This window comes from Glycine max, chromosome 7, assembly GCF_000004515.6.
Source record: "Glycine max cultivar Williams 82 chromosome 7, Glycine_max_v4.0, whole genome shotgun sequence".
Classification (NCBI taxonomy): domain Eukaryota; kingdom Viridiplantae; phylum Streptophyta; class Magnoliopsida; order Fabales; family Fabaceae; genus Glycine; species Glycine max.
The window spans coordinates 32,124,976-32,140,413 of NC_038243.2; the positions used below are offsets into that span (position 1 = coordinate 32,124,976).

General features: G+C 31.5%; 1 protein-coding gene across 1 annotated transcript; it reads right to left on the reverse strand.

Annotated features, from left to right (window-relative positions):
* Window positions 1–4,246: 4,246 nt before the first annotated feature.
* Window positions 4,247–14,942, reverse strand: LOC113002161 (annexin D5). The gene is made up of 6 exons (XM_041017134.1): window positions 14,867–14,942; window positions 13,902–14,047; window positions 13,292–13,510; window positions 5,077–5,292; window positions 4,899–4,988; window positions 4,247–4,450 (listed from the first exon to the last, which is right to left on the reverse strand). Exons 1-6 carry the CDS (start codon window positions 14,940–14,942, stop codon window positions 4,247–4,249), a joined length of 951 nt encoding a protein of 316 aa, XP_040873068.1.
* Between the last annotated feature and the right edge of the window lie 496 nt (window positions 14,943–15,438).

Below are 15,438 nucleotides of genomic sequence, written 5' to 3' on the forward strand. Positions count from 1 at the left end.
TTAGGTAATTTTGTAAAAGTCAACAAACTTATCATATATGATAATTTAACAATAGTATAAAATGAGTTTACACTATCGGTATATAAACTTTTTTTTCTCTATTAAAAATGTAGTTTATAGTAGAATATTTAATAAGCTATTTCAATATAATTATCTTTGATATATTTTATTTTTAACTATAACTAACTAAAATGTTGACAATTTTAATCTTTATAAAATTCCACATACTATACTAAAATATTGTATATGATAAACAGTTATAAAAAGAACTTAATTTCTATATAGTGACAGTGTATAGAGTTTTACACTCTCACTGCATACTACGAGAATTATTGGTTTTAACATCGCTAGCTTAACATCGGTTTTAGAAAAAACCGATGTTAACAAAAACGTGATGGCATACTCATAAATAACATGAAGTCGTTAACATCAATTTTTTGTAAAACCGAGGTTAACATGAGGTCTTTAACATTGGGTTTAAAAAAAACAGATGTTGTGGTTTAAATTAATTAAAAACCCAAAACACTTCTCGCCCCGTGCTCACTCTCCCAAGCCCCCCTTTCACCAGAGCATCTGAACACTTCACCATTGTGACTCGGGATCGTCACTGCCTTCATTCACGACTCTCACTATTGTCACACCATCACTTTCACCCCTATTTATTGATTTCATCGTCATTGTTCACTGACGTCAGTATGTGTTTGGGACACTTGTTCTACGACACTGTCATCATCGTGTTCCATCAGCCACCGTCAGTCGCGATTGTCCTCTAGGATTTGTTCGTCTTTTAGTTAGCTGATAACTCATTGGAATTCCACCATTGTTGTGTTTTACTTTTTTTGATGAAACATTGTCTTACATTAAAGTTAGTTTTAATAAAGAAATTAGTTCTTCACACACACACACACACACAAGAAGTTTATCCTGAAAAATAGTTTGGAATTAGTGTTGAAATCAGTTAAACACAAAATATATATTGTAAATTTTCGTAATGTTGTTTATCCATGGTGATTTGCAGGTGGCCATAAAGCATTGCGTGAGAAATTGCCAAAGATTAGGCCCTGTAGGCCTTGCTTATACATTTGTGAGTGAGTCTTCTATTTACTACATTCTATCTCTTTATTTTATTTGTGACATAGCTTAAATTTGGTAAAAATTGAGTTTCTAGAGTTGTTTCTGTTTTTGTGTTTAAGTATTAATGGTCAGCAAAATGGGCAAGGCATTCTGACCTGGGTTTTTTATGTTTTGTTTTATAGTTTTTAATTCTGAAAAATGATGAAAAGAAATGTAATACTAAGCCAACCTTCTGTATAAAAGCCTAAAAGTAGAATGTGTACGAAGCACGGTAATTGTTTGTGTTTAAAATTATTATAGCAACTTCAATAAATTTGCTCTTCTAACTATCTACTTTGGCTGATTAATTATCATCGATAATTGTGTGTCATCTTAACTCCTATAATATCGAAATCCTTGAATTAATCATTGTAAGAAATCTTTGTTTGGAGACAAGAAAGTCAAGTTTCTACTACTATTTGCCTATTGGGTTGCTACTCCATGTTTGACCTGTGCTTTCACTGTTGTAGACCTTTGTGAAGGTTGTTATGACTTGTGATTTTGAAAGACATATTGTCTATAACTATTGGTGTAATCTAGAATATTTGTGATGCACACTGCCTAAATCATAACGTAGCTTATGCATGCTTCCTAGGCCTGTATTTGTCATGCCACCAATAAACCTACTCCAACATTTAATTGTCAGGATTCATAATAGAATGTTGTTTGCCAAATGAACTTGGTAAAATATTTTATCATTATATTTAGATGCTTATGCCCAAGAATTAAAAGACTAGAATACCAAGATAGAATCAAATGAAATATAGTCTGTTAATATGGTTGCTCCCATTAGACATAAGATAATAAAGTGCCTAAAGTAAAGTCAGCCAGACTCAAGCCTAACTGCTTATTTAATTTTGTAGGCACTTTTACTTTGTTGTTTGTATCATGATCATGGTATTCATTGTTGGAGATTGTTAGTGACCATTATCACAAGTACAAATGTCTTTCTTACTCATGCATGTTTCTCTTAATCAGTACTTTGAAATGATTCAATGACAATCAAGGAAGTAAATCCAAGGTTGCTACTAGATGGATTATAGTTAAAGTAAGTCATTTAAATAATGTTTCATGTCTTAAAAATTAAATTTTACTACGCTTCAGTTAACTTTGAATATCTAAATATCCTATTTAATTTAGTGTAATAAGCAAAAAAGAAGCAATAAGTGCAGGTACTGCATAATGCATTGGATGTCAATAATAGTCCTAGGAGGTTTCAAGGATAACTGGAAAGCAGTAATTGTTTACTTCAAAACTAATTCAATTTCTTATAATTGTTATTATTTAGACTCATTTATTAAATTATGTGTTTTATTATGTCACGAAATATTCTACTGATCAAAGACCAATGGGACTAGAGAGAATGAAAATAATTCGTATTCAGTGGGCAAGATATTATTTGAAAGTTAAAAATCAAACCCTAAGAGTTTAAGTGATTTTAGAATTGTAGAGTAGTTATTATGTTAATTTAGATTAGGTTACAAATGATTTTGTGTATTGACTTCCACTTTTCTTATAATTTATTGTAAATATTCAATTATATATAGTGGACAAAATTTAAACTGGTTGATAACAACTGTCTGGTCTGACACTCTTTTGGATTTACAAGTTAATTGGGGTAGTTACAAAAATAGATAGGACATTACAAAATACAAAAAACATCAATTTTTTATGAAAATCGATGTTGTTATTAAAAATTATATTAGTTTTTTGGAAAACTGATGTTGTTGTTGTTGACTCACAAGAAAACCAATGTAGACTTCAAATATTTTTTGTTATTTTTTTATGATACAACATTGGTTTTGTATAAAACCGATGTTTTGTAATTTACTTAACTTTGGTTTTGGAAAATCGATGTTAACGTTAAGACTTTTAACATCGGTAATTTCAACATTGGTTAATAACCAATGTTGAAAGTCCTTGATAACTGATGTTAAAAGTCTATTTTCTTGTAGTGACATTAAGTCAACAATCTTAACATATATGGTGAATTGTAACCAGAGGATTGTGTAAACATTATTTACACTCTCAATGTATATACTACTATTTTCTTTTCTTTTATTAAAAAAAGTTTAATATCTATGCATTGATAGTGTAAAACAGTTTTACGATCATCCAATCACAAATCACTATTTCATTTACTTTAAGTTAGTTATTTTAAAAGTTAACAAACTTATCATACTAGTGGGTTAAGATCAGATGATTGTGTAAAAAAATTTACATTGTTAATACATAACTTTTTTTCCTTATAAAAAATTGTTTTTTAAATATATTTATATTATTTCTTTTTCTCATATTTATACGTAATTATAACATGATTTTGAATTATTTCATAACTATATATGCTGGCCACATTTTGACTGGTGCTCCTTCAATTCATTGTTGCAACATCAATTTGAATAACTTAATCAAACCTTCAAGTGGCCCAGTTCTAGCTAAACGGATCCAATTTGAAATTTAATATAGTAGCATAAGTGCTACTTTTTTTCCTGACATTTTTAGCCACGATAACCAAGCATAAATATTGGGACTTTTAACTCTACGTGCATAAGTCCACCTCTAAAATATGAAATATATTTAAAGGATAATGATAGGAATGGGCCTAATCCTATCATATAAAACATGAAATAATAACAGTTATAAAAATATCAGGGTTTTTTTTTTACAAAATAAAAATATCAGTTGAAATTCAAACAACTTTATAATTTATTTAACATATACACATGTTTTAATACAATCACATGGGTTAAGTTTTCACTCATGAGTTAATAATGCATGATGCATCTATCTTCAATAATAAATTTTAGAGGAATTAAGAGGCAACATACGATTTAAGAAGTGGTACGGAAAAATTATGATTAAAATAATATATAGATTAAATTAATGTACAAAAATTATGACAAATAGCATGAATACAATAACTATTTCTCAAGAAACACTATCAAATGTTGAAACTAAAACAAAATAAACCCATTACCAACACTTGTGTAAAGAGTTTAGCTCCAATGAGTAAATTTTTCTGACATCATAACATAATTCCTTGGATGGTTTGATTAGAAGTTATCAAACTGCCACAAGGACAGAGAGACATTGTATCCTTATCATGGCAGTGCATGACTTAAATTGTCCTCCACTAATAATCAGAACCTAAAAGATTTAGAAGCAAATCTTTATAATGGCCTGATGTGTCTGACTTGACAGCATGAGTTAATGGTTTTCCATATTTCTTATAATATGCTATTTTTATAAATTGCATGTCTATCTCAGTCCTTGTCACAATTACCCTTATTAGTCTACTATCATCAGTTCCCACACCCTTCATTGACTTGCGCAGAATCTGCAAAATATCAAGGATAAGCATTATTTTATGGCAAAAGCTAACATATACCTAAAGCAAAGTGGAGCCATATAAGTTGCATAAGCCAGTAAAATAGGCTTCTTTGTAAACATCTCTAATTAAAATGGCTAGCCAAACACTTTCAATGTTAAATTATCCAGTCCTTTGTTCTATAACTTTTCCAATTTAACATAATCTCTATAATTTCTTCAGGTAAACAAGCTTTAATTAGGGTGTTGAAGAAAATATTCAACAAATAAATCATTAATTTCATACAAATGAAGAAAAAGGTACATAGTTTTTCATTCTCTAGACACTTTATAATAACACAAAAAAAATCAAAATGTTTAGAACCAATGGTAAAGCTTGATTAAGACAAAGAAGAGAGAACTATGACGATAAACAAAATAGAAATTTTAGGAGATGACAACTTGAGAACAACAAATACCTTGGCAAAGTACATAGCAGGATCAGTAGCACAACGCAGTATGGTTAAGAGGGCACTCTCAAAATTGCCAGATGTTTCCTTCTTTATTGCCTGCATGAGAAAGACAAGTTAGAGTTTGCACACAGAATAAAGAGGGGAAAAAATAGGTCACTACTTGTTTGGAGGCATATATGTACACCTTTTCTAGCGAGTGTCCATATGAAGCTATGTAGGTAGAATTGACTGCAGCCAAATGTGCGCCGCTTTTTTCACTAAAAATTTTTATGAACATCTTCTCATCAGTTCCTATCCTTTTCTCCCCTGATTTATAGAGTTGTTTTGCATCCTCCTGTACTATTATATGATCTAGCTCTAGGCCTTCATAGCGTGGTATACTTACATATGCCAGCAACAACTATATTAAAGTATCCAACATTAACATGTCAAGATTTTGCATTAGTTTTCATAAGTGTTGCAGACTACTAAAATGCAATGTCGGCAAATACTGTAAGAATCGATCACAAGAATTAACTTGGAAAAATTATAAATTTATAAGATTTCTAAAACAGTTTGTAACACATTGTATTTTCAACACACTAGTATTGAGTGAAATACAAGTGGAACTCACTAAATATAAAGTGGACTCCCACATCATTTGGTTAGATTCACTTTTCTTATTTATTGATAAATCCAAGGTATCTTCAAAAGACCCGGCCAAAACATAAAAGACTAATATCTTAAAGTCTAATCAAATTAAATCTATTTAATAGATGGGCCTATCCCAAGACATATATCAAATCTTTAACTAAATGCTTGTTATGGGACATGTTATGTCTCTCAACCCTATCATACCATGCTGGTAGTCTATTTCACCCAAAACTAAAGTTCTAGGAGTGGAATATAAGAAGACTAAAATTGTTACTTTAGACTGTTAACAACTTTGGATTATATATATATATATATATATATATATATATATATATATATATATATATTTTATTAGCCAAAATATTAAAGTGGTCTAATCAATATAAAATTATGGTTAGGAGCATATGTGTCATGAAAGATTAATTGTGTAGATATCATTAGTGGTATTATAATTTGATGAGGGGCCAAATTATAAACATAATTGATGGCAGTTACAGTTACAAGTACAAGAGGAGGTTATTATCCCCATGTGTAGAGAGAAGTGACGTACAATGTTCCTTTCTTTTCTTCTTTATCCCCATCAAAAGAGAAAATTCATAGAAGAAAATAAAGTTCTCTACATTTGGAAGATGATAAAATCAATCTTGATCATCATCTACCCTTTCATCACTCAATTATGGTTAATCTAGGTATGCTTTCGCATTTAGTTTTCATCATGATTTTGAGCATGGGAACACAATGGGATTTTATTCATCTTTATACTGTAATTTTTCTCTACATGGATAGAAAGCACGTGGTTAGCATTGACGATTGTCTGTTAGAATCAAATTAGGTTGATTAATTGAATTCTTACAATTTGGTATCAGAGCCACTCATACTTGATTCATGTATGATTTTGAAAATTTTATTTATTCAGGCTGTTGGCATGTTCTAAATTTTAAATGAATTTAGATATTTTATATACTGTTACTTGATCTTACCTTTTACTAAAGCGTAACTTTTCTAGCAATGGGTCATTTAAATAGTGTATATTGTTATTGTGTGTTATGATGATGTTTGGACAACATACACACATTAAATACAGTATTTTTTGAGGAAACAAATAAGATTATTACATTATTACAGCGGAATGGACAGTGAAATAAAAGGTGATTGATAACATCAAATTAATATAACAATTATATAGTAGAGTATATTGCGCGTGATTGGTAATATAGATATGTTACATGAAAATGATTCTGCAATGTTATTTAAATGCTATAAGCATGACAAATTCACAGGTAGTAAATGATACTTGGTAACAATACATCAATATAGCACATGTAGAGCAACACTGCAAAAACGGTGCAGGCATAGCAATTCGATGTGTTAGTAGGTTATGCATTTTATGAGTATCATGTACATATTTCATGTGGAATAATAGGTACAAACATTTAAAGGTTATAGTGCATCATTAATATATATACATATTACTTTGTGCTCGTTCTTACTTTTAGAGGTTGTTGTAGTAAATTAAAATAACAATCATGGGCTTCTAAAATTTAAAATAAATAAATAGTTAAAATAATTTACTCTAGAAATGTTTAATTTTGGATTTGGTGCATCAATGTTCAAAATTTAGTTATGATATATTATTTTAATTGTTTAGCATTTAAATGAGCTAATTGAATCAAGATATCTCTAAAGTGACCTCTCTTGTGTAGATTGTTCATGAGAAAGGTAAACGTGAGTGATTATTTATATGAATGGTGATTGGCCCAAAGGAAAGTTACCATTCAACTAATTTACATACACACCTGTGATGTTAAACATGTGATAATTATGAGGTTTTGCATGTGAAATCACATCAAAATATGGGTTTGTTATTTGATATGCTTTTATTATCAATGTTTGAACATTACAACAAGGATATCACTAGCAATTAATACCACTGTCCAAAGACTTGATATTAATGGTGCACTAAATATCTTGAGATGAGATATACTATTATTTAAATGCATTGGTGACTGTTATGTGAACTTATTGTATTATTTGTTTTGATCTTCTCAATTGTTGCTTCTATATCTGCTCATCTAAATTCGGTTTCGGTTCTTAATGGTACAAATTTTAAGGTCTGGAAATAAAACATGCAAATTGTTCTTGGCTGCATGAATCTAGACCTTTCATTAAGGATTGAGAAACCCCTTACTCCTACCTCTGAACATAGGAAACTTCATGAGAAGTGGGATCATTCAAATCGCATGAGTCTTATGATTATTAAGTGTGGCATTCCTGAGGTCTTTAGGGGTACTGTTTCAGATGATATAACTAGTGCCAAAGAATTCCTTGCTAAAATTGAAAAGCACTTTGCAAAAAAGTGATAAGGCGGAAACAAGTACTCTTCTTCAGAATTTAAGGCACTAAAGCTTGAGCTATTAGAAGACTTGCTTATTCATTTAATGCTAATTTCTCTACCTTCACAGTTTAGCCAATTTAAGATCTCTTATAACTGTCAGAAGGAGTCTCTTAATGAAGAAAGAAAAGTTTGAAAGTGCTCATGTTGTGGGTACCTCTAAAGACAAGGGCAAAATAAAAAGAACTGAGAAGCCCAAGAATGAAGCTGCTAAGGGTCCAGCACAAAAGAAACAAAATCAAGGTGACAACTGTTTCTTTTGTAGTAAGCCTGGACATGTAAAGAAGAAATGTACCAAATATCATGTTTGGCGTGCAAAGAAAGGTATGTTTCTTACTTTGGTCTATTCTAAGGTCAATTTAGCTTCAGTACCTAGAAACACTTGGTGGTTAGATTCTGGTGCCACTACTAACATCAATGTTTCAATAAAGGGTTGCCTAAGCTACCAGAAGCCAATTGATTATGAAAGATGGATATATGTTGGAGATGGTAAATCGGTGGAGGTGGAAACGATAAGGCACTTTAGATTATTATTATGTACTGGTTTTTATTTGGATTTGAAAGACACTTTTGTTGTACCATCGTTTAGATGAAATTTGGTTTCAGTTTCTTATTTGGACAAATTGGATTATTTGTGTTCATTTGGAAACAATGTGTTTAGGTTGTCTTTCAATTCAGATATTGTTGGAACTGATTCACTCTTGGCTTATAATAATCTATATTTACTTGATACTGTAGCTTCCTATGGTGAGTCCTTTAATGCGGAATTGTGTGGTACTAAGCGTAGAATTGATAATACAAACTCAAGAGCATTATGACATAAGCGCTTAGGTCACATTTCTAGGAATAGAATTGAACGACTTGTGTCAAACGGAACCTTGGATTCCATTGATTTCACAAACTTTGATGTTTGTGTTGAATGCATTAAAGGTAGACAGACCAAAAGCTAGAAATCAGGTGCATATAGAGCTACAGGCATCTTGGAATTGATACATACTGATATTTGTGGGCCATTTCATACACCTTCATGGAATGGTCAATGATATTTTATATCATTCATAGACGATTACTCCAAATATGCATACATGTTTCTTATACATGAAAAGTCACAATCTCTGGATGTGTTCACAATCTCTGGATGCATACCTGCTCATGGAATGGTCAGCAACTACTTTATTGGTTATTCTGAAAGATCCAGGGGCTATAAATATTATGATCCCAAATTAAAGATAATTTTTGAGATAGGAACTGCCACATTCTTTGAGGATATTGAGTTTGGGGGGAAGAATAAGGTTAGAGACTTTGTCTTAGAGGAAGAATCAGTAACAATTCCAAAACCGATTCATATAGTTGCTTTTGATAAAGAAAATTTGGAACCTCTAGAAGATATTGTTATTGAATCTCCCACTCAAGATAATTTGGTTGTTCATGAAGAACAAACTCAAGATCCTCAAGAACCTATGCTTCATGAGCCAGTACCTTTGCGATGATCTACAAGAGAAAGAAGAAGTGCTATTCTAGAAGATTATGTGGTATTTCTCCAGGAACATGAGAAAAATAATGGTATGATGGAAGATGACCCAGTCAACTTCCATCAAGCCATGCAAGATTCCAACTCAGAAAAGTGGACTGAAGCAATGAATGAGGAGTATAAGTCCATGCAAGACAACAAGGTATGGGAACATGTCCCATTATCAAAAGGTGTGAAACCCATTGGCTACAAATGGATATTTAAGAGCAAGCGAGATTCCAAAGGTAATGTTGAGAGGTATAAGGCTCGTCTTGTGGCGAAGGGCTATACCCAGAAGGAAGGGATTGACTTTAAAGAGACTTTCTCTCTAGTTTCATCGCAAGACTCTTTTTGGACAATCATGGATCTTGTTGCACATTATGATTTGGAGCTTCATCAAATGGATGTCAAGACGGTATTTCTCAATGACAACATTGATGAGACAATTTCTATGGTGCAACCAGAAAACTTTGTGTCAGGAGACCCAAAGAATATGGTTTGCAAACTAACAAAATCCATTTACGGGCTAAAACATGCATCTCGTCAACGGTACCACAAATTTCATCAAGTAATTCTCTCATTTGGTTTCGAGATGAATCTTGTTGATGATTGTGTGTATCACAAATTCAGTGGGAGCAAGTACATTTTCCTGGTCTTATATGTTGATGACATACTGCTTGTCACTAATGATATAGGTATGTTTCATGAAACCAAGAGATTTCTATCAAGAAACTTCGAAATGAAAGGTCTTGGTGACGCTTCCTTTGTATTAGGAATTTAGATACATTGAGATCAATCTCAGGGTATTATAGGATTATCACAAAGGAGTTATATCGAAAAGATACTTAAAAGGTTTGACATGCAGGAATGTAAATTCGGGGACACTCCAGTTGCTAAGGGAGACAAGTTCAGTCTCAAACAGTTCCTAAAAGGAAATTTGGAAATTCAGGAAATGCAGAAGATTCCCTATGCATCAACTATTGGGAGTTTGATGTATGCCCAAGTATGTATGCATCCAGATATAGCATACATAGTTGGGGTATTAGGCAGATATTTAAGCAATCCAGGAATAGATCATTAGAAAGCGGTCAAAAGAGTTCTGAGGTATTTGAAGAGAACAAAGTATTATATGCTCACATACAAGAGGTCAGATTAGTTGGAGATCACTAGGTATTCTGACTCGAGTTTTGCAGGATGCCTAGATAGTTTGAGATCCACTTCAGGTCACATTTTTATGTTAGCTGGTGGTGCGGTTTCTTGGTGCGGTGCCAAGCAAACCCTTACTACATCATCCACTATGGCAGCAGTAGAATTTGTGGCATGCTATGAGGCATCAAATCATGGAATATGGCTAAGAAATTTTGTCACTGGGATGAAAATTGTGAAAGGAATTGAAAGACCACTTAAGTTATATTGTGACAATAAATTAGTTGTATTGTATTCTAACAACAATAGGAGCTCGACCAAGTCGAAGCATATTGACATCAAGTTCCTAGTTGTTAAGGAAATGGTACAGAGTGGATAAATTTTCATGTAACACTTAGGTTCAAACTCTATGATAGTAGATCCTCATACTAAGGGACTTCCACCCAAGGTCTTTCATGACCATGTTGCTCACATGGGTGTTTTACAGTTTGAGGAATCTTTGGTTGATGGGAGTTAGTCACTTTTATGTATTTTATGTTCTATGTTAGATTTTATGTATGCATACATTGACTTTTGGATATATTTGGTTATATATATATATATATATATATATATCTGTGTGTGTGTGTGTGTGTGTGTGTGTGTGTGTGTGTGTGTGTGTGTGTGTGTGTGTGTGTGTGTGTGTGTTTTATTATTCAGTTATTACACTTTGTACATTAAGGTTATTAAATGATCTCATTGAGGTAAAGTAGAACTAGTTAAAAATAAACATGTACAGGCCACCTTCACGTAATTTTCATGCTACGCATTTCATGATGAGTCCATGTCATTTGTTTCTATCAGCATTAGTGATCATTGATGGGTTTAGTTATGATTGATACAATGAAAACTGCTCTGGTTATATGTGTGGATGTAATCAATGGACAAGATTTTTGGAATATGCTCAAGGCATGTAATGGCAAATTTTGAGCTCATAAAGTCTAACACATTCATAAGGATTGTAAGGATATATATATATTTGAGACTAGTGAGAGATTGTTAGCAATTCTGGGACATACATACATACATACATACATACATATATATATATATATATATATATATATATATATATATATATATATATATATATATATATATATATATATATCACATAATTGAATGAGTTAAGATCATTGTTTTATTAGCCAAAATATTAAAGTGGTCTAATCAATAGAAAATTATGGCTAAGGGCATGTATGTCATGAAAGACTAATTGTATAGATACCATTAGTGATATTATAATTTGATGAGGGACCAAATTATAATCATCAAATTTGGGATAACTGATGACAATTACCAATACAAGAGTTTATGGTTCCCATGTGTAGAGAGAAGTGACAAAACGTACAATTTTGCTTTCTTTTTCTCTTTATCCCCGTCATAAGAGAAAATTCAGAGAAGAAAATAAAGCTCTCTACATTTGGAAGATCATAAAACCAATATTGATCATCATCAACCTTTCATCAGTCCTTTATGGTTAATTCAGCTACGCTTCTGCATTTAGTTTTCATCATGATTTTGAGCATGGGAACACAATGGGGTTTTATTCATCTTTATGCAGTAATTTCTCTCTACATGAATAGAAAGCATGTGGTTAGGATTGATGATTGTTTGTTAGAATCAAGTTAGGTTGATTGATTGAATCCCTACATAGACAAATTCAATATTAGTTCATAGTCAACTAAATTGCTATTAGTAGTTGAATTCTTTTATATAGTATCTTGATAATTTTTAGGTCCTTGATATATATTTGATTTTTTTTTAGTTTCTAATAAATTTTTTTATTGTTTTACGTTCCTGATATATTAAAAGTTTTGTTTCAAGTTTATGTCATCAATTAAATGATGACATGACAACATCTCAACAACTAATATATTGGAAGAGTCGTTGAGATGGTGTCATGTCATCACTTAAATGATGCCAAGGACCTTGAACAAAACTTTTAATATATCATGGACTTAGAATAACAATTTTTTTTTATGAGATTCAAAATAAAATTAGGTATACATCAAGGACGTCAAACATATTTAAGTCCCGACTATAATTTTAATTGTGTTTAATCTAAAGTTCCAACATATCATACATAAATTTAATTTAATTTCTCTCTCTATTTGTGTGAGTAAATCTTGTATAGCGACCCACATTATTGCATAGGAAAGGAAACTGTTCGTATATCTATCTCTTTCCTAATGACATGCATTATGAACTAAAATAAAGATATTTTAATCCTTTTTTACATCTACAAACCTCCTCTCTAGATGTATTTAGTTTGAAAAAGGGTGTAGACCAATGATATAATTACTATACTATCAACTAATTCACTACATTTTATTGGTCTAAGTAAAACCGAGCTTTAATCCCTTAAATAAGATCTTGGATCTAAGTCTTCTAAATGAAAAACACATGATTAAAAGGGAGATCATACTAAAGGTAGCCTACTATAATTCCTTGATAGAAATTAGTTATTGATAAAGCCGATCAATACTTCACTCCTATAGCATGATAACCAATACTATCACCTATTTTTAATTAATTAACTTCATAAAAATCATTGCTTATAGCAAGCTAGCTTTCACTCTAATAAATGCTTGCACTTGGATACATGAATCATACTAGAAATAATGCACAACCAAAAATGCCTTGCAAAAAGATAGGAGTAAGGGGTGGATCAAGCACCTTCTTGTGATCACCACTGGTTTTGCTCTCAATATCTTGCTCAAGATAGGAATGATAAGTTGACAGATAAACTTCTTTCAATCGCCTTAATTGTGATGGGGTACGAGAACATATTATTTCTGTTATAGCTTGATTATCAACAACTGAGATAGTTAAGGCTTTTCTTACTACCTTAGCATCCCTAGTTGCAGGATCATGCAACCAAAGCAACACTGCTTTCTGAAAGCATTTAGAAGTAAGATGAGAGAAATAACTTAGTATTTTCTTCTCATTTGAGAGTGGTATGATACAAAGATTTAATTGCACTTTTGATTCATCTACTATTGTCATTTTACAAATTTGATCCCCCGTTTTTTTCCAAATCTCCTTACTATTTTAATTATGTAATTTTAGTCCATTTGATAACCTGATATCCATTATTTAATTTTAGTCCAATGTTTAACCTGATATCCGATATTGCATTAGAACAATATCCATGTTGATCAGCCAAAACGCACGCACACAAAAAATAGCCCTTGAGTTATTTCACAAGTATACAACCACACAAATAAAAGTACTTTAATAGAATTATGCTGAGAACAACACAAAATTGTGATATTTGTCTAATTACCTTAACATGCCCACGAAGCTCTTTTGATAATCGTTTGGAAAGTAGTTCAGAGTAGTTGGTTTCAAATTCTTGTTGAATGAGGCTGCGTTGTTCTGCATTCCTGTGAGCAAGGATTTTGATAACTTTAGACGTGTCACAACCAAGACCTGTAATGAGAAATACATTATAAGATGACTCAAAATTCAAATGGTTATTTTCTATATAATCTCTCACCCATTTACCTGAATTCTATATCTTGTCTTGTACAAGCATTAAGAGAAACCAAACCATATTCAATGTGACATGGAAAAGTAAAGAGAAGAGGGGGGAAAGTAGCACATATTGTTTTCAATGAATTAGCATGCATTAATTTCGTTTACATCCCAACGGAGTTTTACAACAACTTTTTTTTATCAACCCATTACACCACTAATGGCTGAGTCAAGCATAAAATTGAGAAATGAAACATGAAGGAAAGGTGGGTATATGCAAATTGAGAAAGGGTCAAAATGGAATGCGAACAGGTGTGGTGGGGGGAGGTTAGGAAAAAGAAATAACGCCAAAAGGCACCAAATTTGATAGAGTCTATGAGTTTATGGTATGTGTCAAATGCTGTCTCATCATGCTTTCTCAAATTTTCTCTATAGCTTCATTTTACATAATCATCTACTATTTCTTCCATTTTCATCTCTACTAATTAATCAATCTGAAGACTTGCCTCTCCGTTATCAAATTAATTTTGTTCTTTCAATTAATTAAGTCCTTTGATATTGAGTATCAGAATTTCAGTATTTGACATAAACAAATCAACTAGACTTCTTTTATGGTATAAAAATGATCATGCTAATTTCAATTTATAGTATTTCTTCAAATGTTCATCACGCAATCACTTGTGATATGCATGGTGGCTCTAAGAGTACTTAACTTACAACAATGATATGAAAAACATTACTATATCAATATGTGCCTTTGTGAATTTTGCGAACCTTTGAAAGCTTTATGCAACTTGATAGCATCTTCCCTAGGCGAGGGTATTACTGGAGGTACGCTCAAAGTTGTCATTGCCAATCTTTCTGTTTTATGTGTATCTCTGCCAAACAAATCAAATTCTATTGCATAGATAAGTTGTCGTTTTTCCAGCTTATGGCATTTTGAATGAAACGCACACAATAAACTTAGCTAACACTTCTTACCAATCTCAATTGTCAATTTACTAATTTTGGTGTTTTTTCATGACACGAAATATGCCTCAACTAATTTTAAGGGAAATAATCCACAAAAATAGTAAAGTGGAGCAATGGCTACGAGATGGATGTTTGTCTAGAGTTACGTATATACTTTCAATGTGATTATTGTATAAATATAAAAACATTCAAATTTTAATTGTTGTGTTTTACAGACACAAAAAAAACTGTAAATATGAAAGGAAAAATTAAATATATATAATTCAAATATGTGAAAAATGCATATAAATCAATTGTTAAAATACATGAAGGAGAAAGCAAATCTTGTGAAACAGTAAAGACGTTAAAATCTTCATTGAGAGAAAAATATTTTG

Coding starts and splice junctions, on each gene's coding strand:
- LOC113002161 (XM_041017134.1), bottom strand. CDS start 14,942: ATGACAACTTTGAGCGTACCTCCAGTAATACCCTCGCCTAGGGAAGAT. Junction 5,293..13,291: donor CCAGTGGTGATCACAAGAAG/GTGCTTGATCCA, acceptor ACTTTAATATAG/TTGTTGCTGGCATATGTAAG. Junction 4,451..4,898: donor CTGCTATGTACTTTGCCAAG/GTATTTGTTGTT, acceptor GATATTTTGCAG/ATTCTGCGCAAGTCAATGAA.